Source organism: Phoca vitulina, unplaced genomic scaffold (assembly GCF_004348235.1).
Source record: "Phoca vitulina isolate PV1807 unplaced genomic scaffold, GSC_HSeal_1.0 scaffold29, whole genome shotgun sequence".
Taxonomy (NCBI): Eukaryota; Metazoa; Chordata; class Mammalia; order Carnivora; family Phocidae; genus Phoca; species Phoca vitulina.
The window spans coordinates 3,513,899-3,532,941 of NW_022589732.1; the positions used below are offsets into that span (position 1 = coordinate 3,513,899).

General features: G+C 35.2%; 1 protein-coding gene across 2 annotated transcripts in view; it reads left to right on the forward strand.

The window, feature by feature from the left end:
- The first annotated feature begins 391 nt into the window (after nt 1–391).
- Nucleotides 392–19,043, forward strand: part of CABCOCO1 (ciliary associated calcium binding coiled-coil 1) — a 152,374-nt gene continuing 133,722 nt past the window's right edge. For both annotated transcript variants that reach the window (XM_032423545.1, XM_032423546.1), the window contains exons 1-3: nt 392–565; nt 13,526–13,629; nt 18,748–18,917. In XM_032423545.1, the coding sequence (XP_032279436.1) occupies nt 491–565; nt 13,526–13,629; nt 18,748–18,917 (349 nt within the window). In that variant the 5' untranslated portion in view covers nt 392–490. The remainder of the gene's footprint in view (nt 566–13,525; nt 13,630–18,747; nt 18,918–19,043) is intronic.

The following is a 19,043-nucleotide window of genomic DNA, read 5'->3' on the forward strand; positions in this document are numbered from 1 at the left end:
TTTTTTCTTCTAAACAGGACAATAACATCATATCGCCTTAAAATTACAATAAGTCCTTAATATCAAAAATCAATCAATGATCAAGTTCCAATAATAGATCTCATTTTAATATTTATTGAGGACTTGCGATGTTAGCATTAGACACTTGCCCACATACTAATTCATTTAAATTGCTGTTATTAAAATTGCCTTTTTTTTCCTTCTTGCTTTCACTCTTACTGAAAGGAATGAGTCTTTCTCTACCCGGTGATTCAAAGCCCTGCTGCGACGGATCTCCGCAGAGTAGCCCTGCGGCTGCCCCGGCTCCGACCCCGCCGCGGCCCCGGCCCCGGCCCCGGCCCCGCCCCCGCCCCTGCCCTCTCCCGGAGGGGCCCAAGTTCCGACCCGGAAGCCTCTTCGCGGAGGGATCCGTTCCCCAGACTCGCGCCGCCGGCCCCGCCCTTGTTGCCTAGGCGACGAAGGGCCGCGGCCCCGGGGCGAGATCCTGAGGATGTCCGTGGGGACCACTCCCGGGGGAACGACACCCGCGGCGACGACCCCGGCGGGAACCACACCCGAGTCGGAGGTACGCCGCCCCTTCCCGGCACCCGCGACCCTCGAGCGCACGCCCCGGCCCACGGGGCCCGCGGCTGAGGCCCGGCCCCGGGGAGGCGTCCCGCTCCCGGGTTGGGAGCGCGGCGCGCACTGGCGGCCCCGCAGGAAACCGACCGGAGCGGCGCCAGGGTCCGGGAGGCGGGCGGGGGTCGCTGGGGCAGCTCCCCGCGTTCCCCGAGCCCTGCCGCCGGCCGCGCCCCTGCCCAGGCGCGCCTCTCGAGGTTCCCTGGAGTAGAAACTGTAGAAATTCCTCCCTTGGTCGGTTCCAGGTCCCGGCGACCTCACAACACTGTGCTTCTCCCGGATTCTCTGCACTTGAAAGGGGATCTTGGAAAGTGCTACTAATTCTTTTGCAGTGATCATAGTTCCTATTGCTCAAAGGTGTCATGGAATAATAACTCTTCATTGTTAGTAGATTGATTAATATTTGAAGGCCAGGGCTTGGTGTCTCCCTGATTATTTTACCACTTCTCTAAATACAGAGATACACGATAGGACAAAGGAGGGGCCCTGGAAAATCCACCTTCTGGTTATGGCTTAGTTGCTCATGGTCAACTTGTCTCTTTAGGAAAGTTATTTTTAACTTCCTTGGGCCCCAGTGGTTTCCTGTATGTGGAAAAGAAAAAGAAAGAAAGAAAAAAGGATTTATCTTTAGGCCCCTCCCAACACCAGCTCTCAGTAATAAACGGGTTTTAGGTAACTTTAATTATTCATAAGCTTAGTATCCTGAGATTTTAATTAAGAACATATCTGCTATTCCAGATATAGCTAGAAGAAAATGTTTAAATCTTCACACAGAGTCCGTCATGTTGTTCTAGGAAGTTTTGTCTTGAGTTTTTTTTAAGACTGAAGGTGAATAATAATGGTATAATTAACATTGCAATGCTCAACTCCCTTATTAGTCTAAATAACATTTTTTTGTGCAGAAGCTAAATATTAACTGCTATTTTCTAAATGTAGAAACACACAGCCAATAATCTAGTGCCTTGCCGGAGATATGTACAAGTCGTTCCCAATCCAGATTCTTCCCAATATTGCAGACGGCTAAAGCAGGCTGACTGTCCTATGAGCCTTTTGAAATTAGCATACATTAAAAATACATTTAATGTGATAAACTGGTTACTAAGCTAGTTAATCCCTTGTGATCTCTAATGTAAGTAATACAATTTCAAAAGTGGCAGAGATAATTTCCCAATTAAGTCATGTTATTTAAATATATACAAAAACTTACTTAAGAAAATGCTCAATTGTCAGTGTACACTTGCATATACTTACTTATCCATGTAGATATAGATATGTCCTTTCTAAGAAGACTCTGATAATTTGGGTTTAACGAATCTGCACTTTAAAAAATAAAAAAGGGAAGAAAAGAAAAAGAAATACCCATAATTTTCTTTTGAAGATGCGAAGAAGTGCCATGCCCCAGGGGAAAAGAAAATCACTTGTTTTTTGGATGGGTCAGATGAATTGAGTTATAGACCTTTGGTGATTATCTGCCATCTTAGCACTGTCAGTGGGTACATTTGTTAACTTTTTGGAGGAGCAGGTATTCCCTGTGACGAGCAATTCAGAAAATGCTTAATCTTCTGGTTAGTAACAAACTGAAGAAATCAAGATGGAATTTGGACTCACTGAGCTGTACTCACTTAGCCTGTACTGAGATGAACAGGTTGATACACTGCATGTTAGAAACACCATTTTCCATTCTAATGAAAGCAGAGTTCCTGTGGGTCACAGAGAAGCCAGTGGATCCATAGGGCCTTCATTCATTGGAGTGATAAGGCCTCCTGGCCGCCCATTTGTGCCCACGATGTGTTTTAGGGGTTAGATGGAAAAAATGGCAAAGACCCCTCTCTCAAAATCTATGCTCCCAAGGCTACTGATTTTCAGTTAGATACTGGAAGGTTCTTCTCAGATCAGAGTATTTCCAGAGTTGATCCCCCAAGGCCTAGTCCCTTATGGTGTCATTTCTAATAAATTCTGTATCCAAATTGACTTAGCCAGTAGACCATCTAGTCATCCTGGCCAAGCAGTAGTGAAATATTTTTTTTTCTTGCCAAGTGAATCAGAAATAAAGCATAAGCTTCCAGTAGTCTGAGGTTTCCCAACTTATTTGTTGCCAGTACCTAGAACGAAAAGAACCAATTATCCCAATCACATAGTAGGCACTCAGTAAAATATGATAACTAATTAAAATCACAGGTGGTCTGATGTATGCCAGGAAAGATAGTTATCATAGACCAAAAGTTATTGAGAAACTGTGAACAAACACACATGAGATGCAGGTCCAGGAAGATATTTTTTTCTGTAGCATTTCATAAACTCTTTTTGCCAGCTTTCTGAATTTAACATTCCGGGTTCTTTAGTAACATGGGAGTTAATGCCTCCCTCTAAAAAGTAAGACCAAATGTTTGGGAGGTATCTGTATAAATGCATAAGACTAAACAAAAATGACAAAGATCTGAAAATATTTACTATGTATAGATCTGCAAATGAAAGGAATTTATAAATGTTTACAAATTAAATTATAAATGAATTTATAAATGAATACTTAGAATTTAATCATCAGTCTTTTATCAGTAGTTGGTTCATAAACTGACTTTCTTAGTGTCTTCAAAAATATTATTTGGGAAATATCATTTAAGTAGCATATATGAAAGGACTATACTTCAACTTACATCAGAGACCTAAAAGAAAACATAAATGATTATTGCCCAGTTGCTTCTTCTGAATAATGTCTCGAAGTGTTACCACATTCCCTAATAGATGACATTTACTCAGTGCCTTCGAGACTTTATCAGGATAAGAGGACACTTACATAATCTTGAGTGGAAAGATGGTGTCTTGTCTTGGAGATCTTCAACATGGCCACAGATGATTCTCTCTACATTAGGTGGTCTCCCTAACAAACCTTGAAAACAGCTCCCACCCCATCATCAACAGGTTGGAGAGAAACACTTAGGGCTCAACTTGAGCAGCAAGATGATCAGGGTCCTTCTGTTTCTATATCACTCAAGAGATGTTTATTGAACCCATTTTCAGCACATACTGTAGGAAAACCTGAGCAGGACCATGGGGAGGATGCCAAAAGTATTACATAAAATATTGTTAAGACAGTACTAACATTGCTCAAAATGTTAATATACAGTAGTATTATTTATAAAACATTTAGAACCTCTGGAGTAGTGGCTGTGGGTGTGGAAAATTTCACAGATATTTGAGCTTGTCTTTCTTTTTACTAGTGGTTTTTGGGTTTCTATTTTATTTTAAAAGTCCTGCTTCTCTTCAGCCTCCCTTTCAGATTATGCAAGTAATCTCTACTCTTTTTCTAATATTTAAAGTGTTATTTTTTCTGCATGGAGCACTGGGTGTTATACGCAAATAATGAATCATGGAACACTACATTAAAAACTAATGATGTAATGTATGGTAATTAACATAACATAATAAAAAAAGTTAAAAAAAAGACTTGCAAAAATAAATAAAGTGTTATTTTACTAAAGTTAGGTCTTAACATGGCTAAAATTAATTTCTGATAGATATGTTTGATATATTGGAAATGAGGATCTAATTTTATTTTCTTCTAGACATGAACCATCAGTCTGCCAGCTTCATTTACTAAATAAACCATCCTCTCTCTTCCCATTGAGAATGGACTGACTGCCACTGTCACATTATGTGTATATATATGTGAATGAACACAAGGATAGGCAGAATAGTGGAACAGAATAGAGACTCCAAACATTTATATATATATATATATATATATATATATATATATACATGTATATGTATAAATTTATATGTATGTGTACATGTATATGTATTTTTAAATTTCCAAAAGTTTATATATATTATTACAGATATATTTTCAAATATCCTTTTCTTTTCCACTGACCAGTTTGCCCATTCTTGTGTCAATGCCATACTATTTTATGTTTAGCTTTAATATCTAATTTGGAAAGGTTCCTCTCACTATTTTTCTTTTTGAAAATATACGTATTCTTCCATAAGAATTTTTAAAAATTATTTTATAAAGTTCCAGAATGATACAGTTGAGATTTAAAATGGAGATTTATAATGTGGGATGGATTTAATTTTTTTCAATTTGAAGGTTTCCAATAAATCTCCTTTATTAAGTTTTTTTATTAAACTTTTGATAAAGCTTATAATTTCTGTAGGTCCTATACCTTTCTTATTATATTTATAACCAAGTATAGGTTAATCAAGTTTCTGCCATTTCCATTTCTAATTAGTTTCTAATATAGAGAAAAACAATCGGCCTTTATATATTTGTGTTATGTAACCATCTTATCAAAGTTCTTATTAACTGAAACCATGTTAGTACAATGTCAGGTGTCTTAGGTATGCAACCATGTAACCTTCAAATAAAGATTCCTTTATTTCTTCATTTTTAATATTTAAGCCACATATTTAGTTTTCTTATTATATTAGTTAGAATCTCTATAGAGTGTTGAATTACAATAATGTTACTAGCCAGAATCCCTTTTTAGTTTCTGGTTTCATGAGAATGACTTCAGTTTCTCACCATTCAATCTGATGTTTTGGCAAATAATCTTTTTTGTGTTTATTTTTTTTCTATTCATGTTTTATTAAGAGTTTTGCTGCTGAATTCTAGTGAATGCCTGCTTATTATTTCATTATTATATCATTTTTTATCATTTAATTTGACATAAAAGTATGTTGTTTAGTGATGATCCATCCTTGCATTTCTGAAATTAACCTTATTTGGTCATAATGATAGTTTATTTTTCTTTTAGTATGCTGTTGGATTCAACTTTCTAAGATAATATTTAAATAAAATTTTTACATCTGAATTCATGAATGATTTTGGTTTATCATTTCCATTTTGTGCTAGTTTAGATTTTTGTGTGTTGACTCTGCCAGCTTCTTAAAAATGAATTGTCTACAGTCTGTAATTATTAGACTAACAGAATTTATGTGTTCTCCATTGTTAGGTAGAACTTCAAGTGTACAATATCTGGGCATGGTGACTTTTTAAAAAGTAGACTTCCAGTTTAGTTTATGTTTGGTCAGTTCCATTCTCTTTCTTACCCCTGTTCAAATTTGATGACTCATACATTGTCTTGTAATTTTTAAATGTGTCTCTATAGAATGTGGCATATATTTATTTTTTCTTTTAATAACGTTTGCCAAATATTTTTGCCTATTTTATTCATTACTTTAAAGAACTAGTTCTTGTTTTCACTTATCCTTCGTTTATCTGTAATTTTTTAAAAATATTTTTCTTTTTCTTAAATTGACTCTTTAGCATGTCCTGGACTGTAGTGAGGCAAGTAAGGCGGTCTCTTTGGGCATAAAATTTAAGGATGCCAGAAATTCAGTAGTCAAGATAAACTTCAGTTGAAAGCATTTTTTTTAAATTGAAAGTTAATACACTGGTGATGGGTATTAAAGAGGGCACGTTCTGCATGGAGCACTGGGTGTTATATGCAAACAATGAATCATGGAACACTACATCAGAAACTAATGATGTAATGTATGGTGATTAACATAATAAAATAAAATTTAAAAAAAGAAAGTTAATACAAAAAGCTCATAATGGATCAAAAATTTAAATAAAGACAGAATCAGTAGTCCTGATTTTTCCTTTTGCCTCAGGCTCTGACATGGCTCAACACAGTGCTGCTCCTTAGTTCATTTATTTTCATGCTTGAAAAGAGCCTTTCTAAGTGTGGAAATTGTAGATTAGTCTATGTTCTCTATGACTGTGAAAACCCTTTTAGTCATCTTTGATGAACTGTGTTATCTTTCTTTTAATGAACATTTATTAAGAATCTTTTGAGATACTACCAGTGATGGATAGAAAGATACCCCAAAAGCTGAAATTCTAGAAGGAAGACATATACAATGTGGAAAGTTTAGGTGAATAAGAGAAAAAATTCAGAGAAAAGATTATCTGGCAAATAATATTAGGCTTACAATTTTATTGCTTCTGGAATAATTGCTTTTACTCCACAGGTGGTGGAGTAAAATGAGTTACAATGAAGTTTAGCTTACATATTTTTCTAGTCAGAGATGGAATTTTACAGAGAAAACCAGATTACATATCACATCTTTATTAGCCTATTCATGAAATTTGTATTGTATCTTTAATTTTTATATGTCAGAATATATGTGTTGAAAGATTAAAGACTTTTTACCACCTTGTATCCTTTCAAGTGCAAGGCGGTATATAAACAAACAAGAAAGAGCACTAGTTTAAAATAGGTTCAGGAATTCCAATTTAAGACAAAAGAAAACAAAACAAAAACCAGAGGCAAACCTTCCTACAAGATGATTATCTTAAACTATCAAGTTTTAGTAAAAAATGCACTAATATTAGGCATCTTAGCTAGAATTATTATTGTACAAAAGTTTAAGATTATTGTATTCCCTTTCATACAGTTCTTCTATCCAGAAAATTTTCACATCAAATAAAATTGATCTGAATGTCTGTACAATGTACTTTTCATGCATATTTTTGTTAATAATGACAGCAATTTTGTGTATTAAAACATTTAAAAATGATTTTTTAACATGAATTCAACTTAGGTTCAAATGACTTGCTATAAGTCACAAAATTAATCAGTAGTCAAACCCTCGAGTCCTCCAAATCCAAGTCTTACTATTTATCATCTCCATCATCTAATAATGTCATCAGATGATACAGATGAATTCAGACAGCCGATTAACAACCTATGTTGACATAACTAGGATCTGCAGAATTCTAAAAAGAAGTAAAAGATTGAATGACTGTCCCTAAGGAATTTACAGTCTAATGGAGCTGACAGTACAGGAATAATTTTACTTTACTGCTAATAATAAAAAACATAACCAACAAACATTTAACAAATATATAGTCCTGTGTTATGGACTAAAATACCGTCCTATCTAAAAACTGAGTTCATACAACTCAATTTACAAGTATCTGAGTGCCTACTAGGTGCAAGGTATTCTATTAGGTACTAAAATATTTTTTTCTTACTGAGTTTATAAACTAATTGAATGACCTAGTTTAGGTTACTTTGCTAACCCTAGGTTACAAAAAGATAGCTAATAAAGTAGCACATTTTATGTCTAAATTAGATTTTTAAAAATAAAAATATAATAACCTAATATTAAATACAAACATTAAGTTGTTTACCATTACCAATAAGTGTTAGCTTTGGGATTTTTCTACTCCTGGAAAGAAATATGGAAAATGTGGGATGTGATCTTATTAGCTATAGCAAAGCATTTTGTTGCTCTTCTTATTCACTGGAACGCATTCACATGGAAGGATAAATAACTATTTGTTGAATTGAAAACATTTGCCCGCTCTCTCCCCCAAAATCTCACAGTTCTTGATTTTTATGGAGCTGCTGCTTTTTACCTCTGCTTTTCAGTCTCCTCTTCCATCCCCCATTCACAGCTGTTCTCCCCATGCTCTGGCTCCGGGCAGTTTCATCCATTCTCACACTTGGAGTGACTCCTAAGCCAACATTTTTAAACTGGACCTTTCTGAGTCTAGCATTTCTAATTACCTTCTAAACATTTCTTCCTCGATAGGCATATTCCACCTTAAACTCAACCACTGAAATCAAACTTGTCATGTTGCCTTCTTAAAATGAGCATCATCTTCCAATGCTTCTATTTTTATTGGTGTAACAAGAGTGCCACATATGGTTTTTACAGACTGTACTCTGAACAAAAGGACTCAGCTATGGGAGGCTCTGAGAATCACCACCTTTCTCTTTTTTCAGTCATCTATTTCAGATATCATACTATTTATTCTTCCCACTTTTAGTCCCCCAGATACAATATGTTGCATTCACCCCTTTCTTTTCATGCACGCTGCTAGGAACCCAGTGCAGCCCCATGCCTCATTCCTGACCAGTTTCAAAGACATTTTCATTGAACTTTCCTCTGTTGTCCTTTCTTTCTTTCACCCTCCTACAAATTGTGCTTCCTTAAAGGACAGTTTTATCTTGTCATTTCACTGCTAAAAAACTTCATAGGTTCCTTACTGCCTGTATTATTAAGAACAAACTCTTCAGCCTGTCACTCTTTGACCAGCCAAGGGTCTAAAATATTTGTGATCTCTTGTGCGGTATCTTGCATTTTGTAATCACTCAGTAAATATTTATTCAGTTATTATATTTGAGATCTCCCACAACATGTTCCCAATGCCCACTTCCCACTTAGGTCCAACTAGTCCCTGACTTGCACCCAAAGCACTATTGTGTGAATTACTTGATATTTACAGAACCAGTCCCCAAGTGTCCTGTTGCTGATTCATTCCATCATTCTTGTCCAGACTCACCCAAGTCCATTTCTGGACCTCCTCTCTATAGGTTTTCTTTGTTCTGTCTCTATTTTTGTCCCTTTATTATGACTCACTTATTTTATTTTCTTGTTTTAAAGTCACCCTTGGTTTGTTCCTTCCACTAGATGTTAAGTTATTGAGGCTAGCAAGTTTTTTTACTTGTCTTTGCCTCCTCTTGAGCCCCAAGCTCAATGAGGAATATGTAGGTATTTTTAAAAGTTTTTAAATTGACTCATTCTTGTTCGATCAGTTCCTGGATGCCTAAGAGGACACATACAACCAGACCACTGTCCTCCATAAAAACTCCAGATACCCAAGCAAAGATGAGACTCATGCTCCTTTTCCTTTCCGAGTCTTCAGATGCTACAGCTGTATCTGCTCTATGTCTTCCAGTAAACTCTGCTCTTACTTCCTCTTAGCTTGCATTTGATTTCCATACTGCATGAAGCAAGGACCCACTTGGTTGGTCCTGTGGGACCCACTCTGGGTCCTTGGACCTGGGTTGCTGCATCATCTTGGTGATTATGAAATGACCCTCAGAGGAACAATTGTACCCCAAAATTAAGTCTGCACAGCACAATTTGACCTTTGGGGATTGGTAAGTTCCTCCTCTGTGAAACATAGTTGGTTTGATGCTGATGTAATTTCTGTCTATGTGCTCCTCTGTGTAACTGGTCTATTCTCTGGGGAAAAGGAAAACTGGGAAAACTGATATGGGACCTGTTCTCATTCACTATTCTCGCTCCCTATTCATTCCCTATGCTCTGAATTGCTTTAGCTGGCTCTGAAACTTTACTCTCACTTTAATTGTAAGACTCTCTGGTTCAGTTCTTGGACAGTTTTTCTTAAGGCTGTTAGCTGGTGTAAGAGACTGAATCACTCAGCTCCAAAGAAAAGGGACACTTGTTCCTTCCCATCAGAAAGTGTTTTTAGGTGACTAAGAACCCAGGGAAGTGTCAGAGGTTATTCCTCATGTAGTAGTCCCCATAGAGGAAATCTTCTCCATGATAATTTATTTGTGGCTTGCTGGGAACACACACGTAAGACTGATCATACAGTGCCCCAAGCCCCCACAGTGGTTTTAGACTGTCACCAGGAGAAACCAAGATACTTTGGGGGAAGATCAGCCCATTGGTGACTCTCTGGGAAGTTCTCCCCATAAGCAGCTCATTTGATCCACCACATGTTTTCCCTAGAACAGAGTGCAGACTTCTAAGTCTTTCTTTTTCATTGCTGGGTGGATGTCTCCTCATGGTAATTATGGGATGCTGGTATTACATTGAGGATTGGTGGCCAATCCTGTTGAGAAGTAAAACTCTTAGAATAAATAAGTGGTCCTGCTATACACCCAGTTGCACTGGGTTTTCTGCTTCTAGGGGTGAAACGTGGCAGGCTGGTCACTGCTGGGTAGACGTTGCTTCCTTGAATGAGACATAGTGGATGTCTCAGTGAGACAGGCAGCAGGCTGGTCACTGCTGAATGGATGTCTCACTTAGACACATGGCAGACTGGACACAGCCAGGTGGATCTCAGTAAGACATGTGGCAGACTCTTTACTGCTGGGTGGATGTCTCCTTGTTGGATTTCCTAGAGACATGTAACCTACCAAAACTAAAGCAGGAAAAAAAAGAAAATTTGAACAAACCAGTTACTAGCAATGAAATTTACTCAGTAACCAAAAAACTCCCAAAAAACAAAAGTCCAGGACCAGATGGCTTCACAGGCAAATTCTACCAAACATTTAAAGAAAAGTTAATACTTACTCTTCTCAAACTATACCAAAAAAATACAAGAGGAAGGAAAACTTCCAAATTCATTCTGTGAGGACAGTATCACCTTGATACCAAAACCAGGTAAAGACACCACAAAAAAAGAGAACTACAGACCAGTATCTCTCATGAATAAAGATGCAAAAATCCTTAACAAAATATTAGCAAACTGAATCCAACCATACATTAAAAAAATCCCACACCACAATCAAGTGGGATTTCTTCCCATGATACAAGGATAGTTCAGTATTCAGAAAACAATCAGTGTGATCCATGACATCAACAAGAGAAAGGATTAAAAACCATATGATCACTTAAATAGACGTAGAAAAAGCATTTGACAAAGTACAGCATCTGTTCATGATAAAAACCTTCAACAAAGTAGGTCTAGAGGGAGGATTCCTTAACATAATAAGGGCCTTATATGAAAAACCCACAGCCAACATCATACTCAATGGTGAAAAACTGAGAGCTTTTCCCCTAAGGGCAGGAACAAGACAAGGATGTCCACTTACCACTTTTATTCAACATGGTACTGGAAGTCCTAGTCACAGCAATTAGACAACATAAAGAAATAAAAGGCATCTAAATTAGGAAGGAAGAAGTAAAACTCACTGTTTGCAGATGACATGATACTATATATAGAAAATCTGAAAGACCACCAAAAAAACTACAAGAACTGATAAATGAATTCGGTAAAGTTGCAAGATAGAAAATCAGTGTACAGAAATCTGTTGCATTCCTATACACTAATAATGAGGTAGTGCAAAGTGAAATAAAGAAAACAATCCCATATACAATTGTACCAAAAACAATAAAATACCTAGGAATAAACTTTACAAAAGAGGCAAAAGACCTGTAATCTGAAAACTATAAAACACTGATGAAAGATGACACAGAGAAATGGAAAGATATTCCATGCTCATGGATTGGAAGAGCAAGTATTGTTAAAATGTCTATACTACTACCCAAAGCAATCTGTACATTTAATGCAATCCCTATCAAAGTACCAACAGTATTTTTCACAGAATTAGAACAAACAATCCTGAGATTTGTATGGAACCACAAAAGATCTTGCATAGCGAAAGCAATCTGGAAAAAGAAAAACAAAACTGGAGGTATCACAATTCCATATTTCAAATTGTATTACAAAGCAGTAGTAATAAAACAGTATAGTACTGGTGTACCATAGACACATAGATCAATGGAATAGAACAGAAAACGCAGAAATAAACCCACAATTATATGGTCAATTAATCTTCAACAAAGGAGGAATGAATGTACAGTGGGAAAAAGACAGTCTCTTCAACAGATGGTGTTGGAAAAACTGGACAGCCACATACAAAAGAATAAAACTGGACCACTTTCTTTCACAACACACAGAAATAAATGCAAAATGAATTAAATATCTAAATATGAGACTATAAAAATCCTTGAAGAGAACACAGGCAGTCATCTCTCTGACATCAGCCATAGCAACATTTTTCTAGATATGTCTCCTGAGGCAGGGAAATAAAAGCAAAAATAAACTATTGGGACTACATCAAAATAAAAAGTTTCTGCACAGTGAAGGAAACAATCAACAATACTAAAAGGCAACCTACTGAATGAGATGTTTGCAAATGACATATCCGATAAAGAGTTAGTTTCCAAACTATATAAAAAACTGATACAACTCAATACCTGAAAAACAAATAATCCAATTAAAAAACCGGCAGATGACATGAACAGACATTTCTCCAAAGAAGACATCCAGATGGCCAACAGATACATGAAAGGATGCTCAACATCACTCATCATTAGGGAAATGCAAATCAAACCTACAATGAGCTATCAGCTCACGCCTGTCAGAATGGGTAAAATCAAAACACAAGAAACAATAAGTGTTGGTGAGGATGTAGAGAAAAAGGAAACCTCATGCACTGTCTGTGGGAATGCAAACTGGTGCAGCCACTGTGGAAAACAGTATGGAGGTTCCTCAAAAATTAAAAACAGAATTACCCTATGATCCAGTAATGGCACTACTGGGTATTTACTTAAAAAATACAAAAACACGAATTCAAAGGGATACATTCACCTCTATGTTTATTGCAGCATTATTTACAACAGCCCAACTATGGAAGCAGCCCAAATGTCCATTGAGAGATGAATGGATAAAGAAGATGTAGGATTTTATATATATATAAATATATATAAAATAAGTTATATATATTACATATAATAAGAATATGTGGGATATATAATATATAATAATACATATAATAAACTATATATAAATATTATTCATCCATAAAAAGAATAAAATCTTGCCATTCACAACAACATGGATAGAGCAAGAGAATGTAATGCTAAGTGAAATAAATCAGTAGAGAAAGACGAATACCATATGATTTCACTTGTATGTGTAATTTAAGAAACAAAGGAAATGAACAAAGGCTAAAAAAGAGACAAACTAAGGAACAGACTCTTAACTACAGAGAATAAACTGATGATTACTGGAGGGGAGTTGGGGGGGATGGAGATTAAAGAGTACACTATCATGATGAAAAAAATAAAATACCAAAAATGAGTTTGTTAATTGAAAGCCATCACCCTGTTTTAAATATGCATAAAAGACAGTTTAACTAGACATTCAACTTTTGAGAGGTACCATTACTTGAAAACTGAAGAGAAAAATGATTATCTAGAAGACTGTTGTGTTTAAATTTTATTTCTGATAGCAACTAGAACACAGTAAACAAATTTTGATATCATTGGATTAATGTGTAAAGCATGATTGAAATAACTCATTCCAGTTATTGTTTTGTTTTTGTTTTTGTTTCTGTTTTGGTAGAGAGATGCTGAATTCCAGGAGCATGAAAAGATTCTGTCTCCAGATTTTCTTTCGGTTGCTCAAATCACGGAAATACTAGCAGAGGACATAGATGGAGTTCAACAGTAAGCACTTCAGTATTACAACCAAATATAGAACAGTTCTAGTTCTGCATCTATAAATGATCATGATATGCTATTACATAATTTAAACTTTTTTTCAAAAGAATTGTTATTATATTATGCAAATATATATATATATATATATCCAAATATATATAATATCCAGAGTCTGGAACACCAAAATTCTCAAACAACTGACTTTTTACACTGCTTAGCTGTCTTCTTTATGGGAGAAATGCATTTCAGACCAGCATGTAAATGTTAACAGAGAATAAGGATTTATTGTTAAAAGCAGTCTTTAACATATGCTGTCTTCTACTTCTTTTCTCTTTCATTCATAAAGCTCAATTATGCACAATAACCTTTAGGTCTTCTGTCTCATCATGACAAGAATAGGTTGTATTTTCTGTAATATTAAGAATTAATACATTTTAATATTTTGGAAACCCTGAGTATTAGCCATCCACCTGTGATTTTTATTGGATATGAAGCTATACTAAATACTCTGATTTCATGTATTTTGCCTAAAAATGTGAATGTAACTGAATTTATGGGAACAATTCTAATATATGAAAGCCATTGATTTCTACAGCAGATCATTTACTTAGTAGTCAGATATATCTAAAACACAAGTTCCTAACATATGTTTTGAGTAATCAGTCATCTTAAAAGTTATCTTGCTCTAATAATATGAAGGCTGATTGACTATAATGTGTAGAGAGCCCACTCTACACATGATGTGATGTTCTGGACTGTAATGTCTCTTCTGCAGGCCAGTCATCCGGATGTTAGGAGGGTATTGTGAACCATAATGGACAAATAGAAAATGACTCTGTCAGTGGCTATCATTTGCAAATCTTTCAAATATTGTGGAATAGAGGTGATTTACTACTGAGAAGGAAATATGACAGATGTACTGGCTGGAAGAGAAATCTGAGAAGGGAAGACATATTAAGAGCAGGCAAATGACACTGACAGGCCTTTTCCCAGGATGCTCTTCACCTTCAGGGCCTGCAAATCTTGCTAGAAATCCTGGTGATCTGTGATTTGGCCATACTGCTTACCATCTATATCTTTATAAGTATTAGTCAATTAAAAATTTCACAGATTTTTAAACAAGTATATCATAGTAATTTTAGCATTTTTATAGAAATGAATACCCATTGGAAATTCCGATTTTTAGTATCAGAATTGATTAGTAAAATGCATTCATTGTATTAGTATCACTGATTATTTATGCTTTAAGTAAAATATTTTCCATTTCTAGATAATCCCAAATGTTGTTGATCATTAAAGTGCAAAAAATAGGTATTTCATACTAGGCAAAATAATATGATGCAAATGAAAGATATTTAATATAGTTTACAATTTATTTGTATTAAATATCAAAGATGTTATATTAAATGCAATTAATATTAAATAAAAGGTATTGCAAACAAATTTTTTATACTTGTTTATTTCTTACAACATCTTAATTCTACTGTGTACCATACCTTGTGTGACAATCTTTTTTTTACCACTTATTGGCTCTCTTTGTTGTCAAATATTCAAATTCTAAAAGTATTTTTAATCTTTAAGAGGTGATGTCTAGGATAAAGGAAATAATACAGAGGGTGATACAGAAGTTAACTGTATAGAAACAACCAGGTTCAACGTAGGTTGACCTTTTAGATTGTCTCATTAATAGAATTCACCTGAAGTAATCTCAGATTTTAAGATATCAATTTTGGATAAATGACAGTGTTATGTCAGGAGCCATTTCTTTGCAAAGTAATTTTCTTGAAGTTCTTTATATGATTTTTGTAACAGTAATCCTGAAATATTTGCAATCAATCATTCACTTCCCATTTAAAATAGCATTATTATAAATGGGGATTATATACTTTTCAAAATGACAGAAATATAATTTAGGTATCCTGTCACCAAGTGACAGAAGTATGCCAAAATCATGCAAATCATGCAAAGTTATATATATATTTATAGTCTACAAAGCTATAAACCTATTTAAATACATTATAGGAAATCACATTTCCCTACGTTTTAAAATTAAAAATTGCGTTTCATGAAAGCAGCCAACCAAATGAAACAATATAGTATCATTAAAACATATTTCTAGAGTACACTTCAAGTAAAGTTAAATGTCTGAGTACATTTCTCATATCTCCTATTATCAATCATTCATGCTTTTAATGTAACCCTGATTTTTTACAGATACACCCAAATCCTTTTTGAAAAAAGGTTAAGGACTACATTGAAAATAACTATTTAAACACAGAAATAACCCTGAGAGATCTTTTAATAACCTTCCATAACTAGGCCTCCATGAGCTGTTCAGCTCTTGCCTTAAGGCTTATTCCTGAGTGTCATCATATTTAAAAAATAAGATGCACTCCAATTTCAAGAGCATGTAAGAATAATGTAATACCTTTACTGGAATTCTTGGTGAGACAAAGTAGATAGTTACATCACCTATCACTATAGCACAACTTCCTAAATCCCTGTTAAGCATCTTTCTCGTTCCCTGTAGTCTCTAATGCCATCTCTCCTCTCCCATGTCCTATCTTCCCTTATCCCAGAGGAAAAACTTAAAGATTTGCCAGTAAAATGCATGGAAACTTTGCATTCAAATTGCAACAGCATCTTGTTCCAAGTGCCTCCCTGCATAACCTCCTTTGGGGTGAAATATCTGAACAAAGAATAGAAATGGTGAATATCCAGCCCTGCAATTCAAGTTGAAGGTTAAGATTCAAATGGTAGTGAGGGAAGTGGTGGAGGGGGGATGGGGGAGAGCAAAGATAGAGACTCTTTTTTTTTTTTTTTTTTAAGATTTTATTTATTTATTTGACAGAGAGAGAGAGATAGCGAGAGCAGGAACACAGCAGGGGGAGTGGGAGAGGGAGAAGCAGGCTTCCCGCAGAGCAGGGAGCTCGATGCGGGGCTTGATCCCAGGACCCTGGGATCATGACCTGAGCCGAAGGCAGACGCTTAACGACTGAGCCACCCAGGCGCCCCCAAAGTTAGAGGATGTCAAAGAAGTTTCACTAAAATACTTTTAGACAAATAGTTGGCTTCATTTACATATAATCAGACACTGAAAAAAATGAAAATAAAAAAGCAAAGAGCACATGCAACTATTTAAGTCAAATATTTAATTTTTTAAAAGAACAGCACAGAGATGGCAGATGAAAAGTACAGTTAGAAGGAAGACTAACTGTTGGAAACAGAATGTTCAGAGATAGATTGACTCCAGAGTTGATTGATTCAAGGCCTCAATAGTATCATCAAGAAATGATTATAATTTTAGAATTGATTTTTCTTATAAGATGGCTGCCAGTAACAATCAAACCTACATATTTACTCTTTTGTATTTTGGTTCCACAGAAGAAAATAAGCCTCACCCTTAGCTAGGAATTAGAACAATTTAGGAGAGTGCCCACCATAGACCAGTAGTTACTACAGAGAATACCATATACTGAATGCCATTATATGGCATTATGGGAAGAGGGAGAGATTATCATAATTGGTTTAGAGGAATCAGAACTCACTTTTGGGGTTGAGGTCTACCTTGACACCACTGTAGATGAGATGGATGTTAGAGAGTTAAATACAACATCAGCTTTATTTTTTCCCAAACTTGTTTAATCCTGCTGTATTTATTATTCTGATTATAGAGTCTATTTCAATATTATGAATAATAAGGATTTCCTTTTTTGAAAATGGCAGTATAAAGTTGTCACACATCCACACACAGTTCCTCAGAAACCACATATAAGCAACAAGGAAATACCAATAACTTCTTTGTCCAAACAAGGAGAATCCTGTATGCCCAAACCACAAAATAGAGGATGACTGCCAGAAGCATTATAGATCAAGCAGAAGTGGGGAAAGAACAAGAAAGATACACATAGTTGAAGATCTTAGAGTGAGTTAAAAAATATAAATTATTCTCCTGGGTGAGAAGAAAACCCTGAAGTGCCATTTCAAGAACTCTTGTTTGCAACAGCAGGGCCAGGATGTATAGGCTTGGAACAGATAATTCCCATACTTACAAGAAATAGATTGTTTATGTGATGGTAATGAGAACCTATCCTACTTTTATTTTTCTTCCCCCCACTAATGAAAAAAAGAGTAAAAAACTAGAATAAATGACACAAACTTACTCTGTACAGAAAATAGTTTGTCACATGGCCAAGTCTGAGTACAAAACAAGGAATATGCATACAAAGCCATTTTAAGAAAAAAAAAGTAATTGAAGAATGGGGGAAAAATACAGGAAAGAAAATACAACCAAATGAATATAGCCATGAGCAGAAAAATATACTGTCAAACATTTATCATGAATTAAAACAAAAACTTATGAAGCAACCACAACAAGAGCATAAAACAGAGATATAAAAACTCAAGGAAGAGATAACAAGAAATAAAGGTGATAAAGCATGTAAAAAAGCAAAGAGTAGAAAAGATCTTACAGAGGTGAGCTCTGTAAGCAACCCAAGGGAGAATTAACACTGCTAAAAACACTAAGGGACCTAGAAGACTGTATTGAGAAAAGTATATAAAATGAAAAGGAAACGATTTGAAAAAAATTTTGAAGGTTAATAGAAAATTATAGCTATAGACAAAATGAGTAAAACAGACATAATTTGAATTCTTCAAAAAAGAAAACAACAAATATTTATAGTTCCAGAACGTCATCAGAAACAAACTTGATTATAAGTGGAAAAAAGATACTAAATTTCAGAGAAAAAAAATGCTAGTAGAGTAACTGTACTTCGAAGACAGAAGAAGGAAGAAGAGGAGGAAGGTGAGGAAGAGAATTACAAGAATAGAGGAAGCGGAGGAAGAAGACCAACAAGAATGCTCATGATTGCTCTCTTCATCTCTTCCTCCTCTTCCCTCTTTCTGTTTCCTTTTGAATGTCATTTTGGACTTAGGATTTTGATATGACTTCTCCCTTTCTCTTTCCTTTTGAAATGTCATTTTGGACTTAGGATTTTGATATTTTTAGATTTAGGGAATTATAGAATTTTCATTCAAGAAAAATATCGGCATTTTCAAAACTTAGAAAAGGAACTGTTCACTAATCTGATTTTAATGTTTGGATTTTTCTTTTTATTACAGAAAACTGAAAAAGTTTTTGAATTTCAAAAACCTTCACACCTGTTTAAAGGAAGCCATTCTACTGGATTATTATGTATCTGGATTTTTGTGGGCTAGAGGAATGGAATTTTCTGTTATTCAATATTCAAAATTTATGACTTTACTAGATATGTTACTTCATAATCTTAGAAGTAAGTACATTATTTTTCTTTTTTTTAAGAAAAGAAAATTTAGTCCACTGTTTAAATTAATGTTCTTAAGCAAAAGTTCCTAATTTTATTGTAATTCCTTCAGTGAAAATTATGGGATTTTTTTCT